Below are 4,311 nucleotides of genomic sequence, written 5' to 3'. Positions count from 1 at the left end.
AGACCAGAGCTGAAACACTGTGCCTCTTGGCAAACTGAACCCCCAGACGAATGTCTGTACATCACAGGTCAGGCAGCAGTGACATATACCTGCAACTGATACTATAAGCATAAATCTGAGCAAGGGAGACGCTATAGTATTTCAAACTTAGGACACTTGAATTTCGTAGAATTGTTATAAAACACAAGATAAAAGTCAACCAAATTCTTTTGTTTTTACAACAATTAATTTATTGATGGATCGAGGAATACAATTTTAATGGGACAATAAGGCACAACTGTGGATAAAAACAGTTTGCTATACAGCCAAGGGGGGCATAATCTTAGAAACTTTAAATATTTAAATCAAGAAGCTTCTCAAGTACTTCTCAAACAGATCAGTATCAGACAATTATTCCCTTTATACAATTCTTATATCACATCATTTGATCACAAAGTCTGACAGATATTTCATTTCTTTTTTGACAGATATTTCATAAATAATTCCCCAGTTCATGTAGACCCTCGCTGTCTATCCTAGCCACGCCCCTGCTGCTCACCTTGACCATCCCTTTTGCAGTGTTTTTGTTTGGATTAACAGCAATTTATTTCCTAAAGAATTGCTTACACATCTTGGATAGCCTTCGAAAGCAACAAAGCAAGCAAGGAGCAATCAAGAGAAAGCCAGCCAAGAGCAGATGCACAGGGACACAGGACAGAAGCAGCCTGATTCAGTGAAATCTAAATCAAGCTGACATTGGCAAAGAAGTTGAGATGGGTCACTGCAAGACCTCTAATGTCACCTCATTTGGTGGCACCAGTCCCAGGCCGCATGCTTAAGGGATCTGTGTAGTACACACAAGGAGCTAGGAAGGTCATGTCATTAGGAAGCTCATGAGACAAGACACTCAATGCCTGGACCAGGATTATGAACTGACTACACATCTTCCAGCATTAAAATTTGCCAAGTATAAAATTCATTCAGAGTTTTGTGCAAAACTTTAAGACACTGAGGACTAATCTAATTCTTTAGGACTGAGATGAGTCAGGCACTTCTGTAACACTAGTCTTTCTGTTTGGAAATGTGAAGACTCTTCCAGTGTACAGAACACTGAGGCATAGCCCATGCTGCAGAGCAAATGTGGACAGCTCTCCAGGGTGCCTAGCCTTGTTCAGAAAACTACAAGAAGGCCCTCTACCATATTGTCAGAACAGCCACTTTGGTGGTGACAATGTCCCAAAGAGAAGCAAATTGGCAGGTATTAGACTGTTTTCTGAATGTCAACACTGTACCCAGAAAAGCCACATAAATATGTTTGAAAATAAAAAGTCAGAGGTAGAGAGACCTGGGAAGCCACCTAGGAGACATGGCTCTACAAGCCTCACCATGACCACCTTTTAAAAACATGTCTGTTCATAAGCCCTGCAACGACAGAGCAATACAGGGGACCAAGGGAGTCACATGCTTCCAAGAGCAGTACTGCTTGCTGAAAAGCTCCTGGATAGGCAATGTCTCAGAGACACATCAGAAGGTAGATATGAATCACCAGACCACTAACTATCCTGCCACATCAGAAACAGGCTTAACAGCAGAGCCCAGAGTCAAGTAGAATGCAGGGAATCTCAACGACAGGAGGACAGCTGAAAGACTGAATGGAGAGAAGGTTGGATGATAGAGAGGTAGGAAGTAACAGACACAAGGACAAAAGGACACAAGGATTAGGAACATGATGGATGCTTGATGAAGGGAAGGCAGCATGGTCCCCATCCAGTGGGAGCATTGATTGGATCTTGACATGAGTCCCTGTTTCATTTCATCAGACAGGATGGATGCATAGCACTCAGCAGCAAAACAGAGGAAGATGGTACTTACAAATAAAAACCTGGTGGGTGGATACTAATCAGAAATAGACAGAGGGTACCATTCTGTAACTCCCTGTTTATACATCAAAGGCAAGTTTGTATGGACGGGAGAGATTTCAGGTTGTCATGCAAGAGCTGTAGTATTCTGGGAAAAGAGGATGACAGGATAGGGTGGGGCTGGAGGACAGAAGGAGTTTCAGTTCTTAAATACTAGAAAGCAAGAATAATTTGGTCTCTGTCCTTTAGTGAAGAAACCGGATGCTCATCTTCTGTTCTACATCCACCTTCTCCAAAACCTGGGGGTGAAAAACAAAAACAATTTATCATTAAGATTACGACCATTCTGAGAGCCTTTCTAAATAATGGGAGACCTTCTCCTCCTATGCAGTAGATTTAATATAAAACCAAAAGATAAGGGAAAGAGAGGCACACCCTCACTGAGGACCCACAGGGAGCTAACGGTTGTGGGAAAAGACATTTTCTTCAGTAGTGCAGCCACTTAATACTCCTGTAAATAACACCAATTTAAACTCTCATCTTCACCCCCTCCAAAGAGACATGGACATAAAGGGTAAGAGGAGTTGAGAAAAATAAGGGAACCAGCAAGTAGGAGGGGAACAGAGTGAATATGATCAAAACATATACATGCATGAAAATGTTATAAGAAAACACATTATATATAATCAATGTGCTAATAAAAAAAGAATTAAGAGGGAAAAAAGGTGATAGACAGACCTTAACGAACTCTGTAAAAGATATGGCACTATCCCCATCTTGGTCAGCCTCCTGGATGGTCCTGTCTGCAATACTGCCCAGCTGCTCATCTGAGATATTCACTCCAACCATCATTCGCAGTACCTACAAGATCAAGAGCCTTAAAGGGGACTTGGGACAAAGCCACCTCCCTCCCCCTTTCCTTTAATTGCTTCACACTCACCAGCTAGAGAACTGAAATCCTTAGCTTATATCTAGGCAATTCTTAAAAAGGAAATGAACATATCTCTGGCAAAGTCACTCTCCCTAAATGTCTTCTCCATATCGACAGTCCTGACTCTTTCTGCTTAGATTACACGAATGATGTCTGCTGGCAAAACAGCCATACTGGGGCTGTGAGGTACAACCTATCCCTGGGTGTCCTGTTGCATCAGGCAAAGTAGTTCCCTTATGGATGTAAGTCAGCTTAGTGGGCTGTTCTGAAACTCAATTCAAAAGCAGTCCTATGTGAGGAGGAATATTAAGCCTTTATTTATAGGTTACAGCTCACATAAATCTCCTTGAAGACTACTCGGGAAACTAATATGAGAGAATTGCAAGCTGAGTCTAGTTTTGGTGAGCTTAGTGGAGCCCCCTTTTTAATGGTGGGGGTGTCTAGGATATAGTTCAGTGGCAGAGTGCTCACCTAGCAAAGGCCCCAGTACCACACATACACAAACATGGCACCTTATGTAACTTCAGTATCCTCTAGCCTAAGGTTCACAGGCCTTCCTTTCTCCTCCATGCCTTTACACCCTTCATAAGCAGCGTATTTTGTTTCTTACTAACTCTTTTTTGGGGTGGGGCAAAGGCTGTGTTTCAGACTGCTTTGCTATGTTGTTCAGACTGGCCTTGAATGCCTGGACACCAACAATCTTCCTTAGCTTTTCACGTAGCTGCTGAGAATTATATAAAATAAACTCTCTCACATTGCAATTAACCAATTCTTAAAACCCAGAAGCAGTCACCCGGGGGTTAAGAGTGGAGGACTCCCTAGTTTGATTACCAGCACTACATGATACTCACAACTGTCTGTAATTCTTTTTTTTTTTTTAAGATTTATTTATTTATTATGTATACAGAATTCTGTCTACATATAGGCCTACAAAAGAAGAGGGCACCATTATAAATGGCTATGAGCCACCATGTGGGTGCTGGGAATTGCACTCAGGACCTCTGGAAGAACAGCCAGTGCGCCTAACCTCTGAGCTATCTCTTCAGCTTCCAAGTGTCTGTAATTCTAATTCCAAGGAATACAATTACCCTCTTCTGACCTCCCTGGGAACCAATCATGGACTTGGTGCACAGGCATACATGCAGGCAACATGCACAAATATATAAACTAAACTACTAAAAAAGCTTTTAAGAGGTTACATTACTAAGTATCATTTGAGTAACGCCATTGGCACTTCCACCAGATGGAAATACCAAACAGACAAATTGATCCTTATTGCAGCCTCCTAAGATCTCCGCTCAACCAGTCCCTGAGGTGTTTTGCCTGGAGAATGTTAAGAGTGTGAGCTCGGGCTGGAGAGATGGCTCAGTGGTTAAGAGCACTGACTACTCTTTCAGAGGTCCTGAGTTCAATTCCCAGCAACCATATGGTGGCTCACAAACATCTGTAATGGGATCCGATGCCCTCGTGTGGTGTGTCTGAAGACAGCTACAGTGTACTCACATACATATAAATCTTTTTTTTTTTTTTTTTTTTTTTTTG

At 42.1% G+C, this 4,311-nt stretch overlaps 1 protein-coding gene across 1 annotated transcript in view; it reads right to left on the bottom strand.

The window, feature by feature from the left end:
• Nucleotides 1–204: 204 nt before the first annotated feature.
• Chp1 (calcineurin like EF-hand protein 1) overlaps nt 205–4,311 on the bottom strand; it is a 34,230-nt gene continuing 30,123 nt past the window's right edge. Inside the window, exons 6-7 of the mRNA XM_028767050.1 lie at nt 2,577–2,699; nt 205–2,137 (exon numbers count right to left, since the gene is read on the bottom strand). Of these exons, the coding sequence (XP_028622883.1) occupies nt 2,084–2,137; nt 2,577–2,699 (177 nt within the window). The 3' untranslated portion in view covers nt 205–2,083. The remainder of the gene's footprint in view (nt 2,138–2,576; nt 2,700–4,311) is intronic.

This window comes from Grammomys surdaster, unplaced genomic scaffold (genome assembly GCF_004785775.1).
Source record: "Grammomys surdaster isolate TR1022 unplaced genomic scaffold, NIH_TR_1.0 170, whole genome shotgun sequence".
Classification (NCBI taxonomy): Eukaryota; Metazoa; Chordata; class Mammalia; order Rodentia; family Muridae; genus Grammomys; species Grammomys surdaster.
This window is presented reverse-complemented; position numbering and strand designations above follow the sequence as displayed.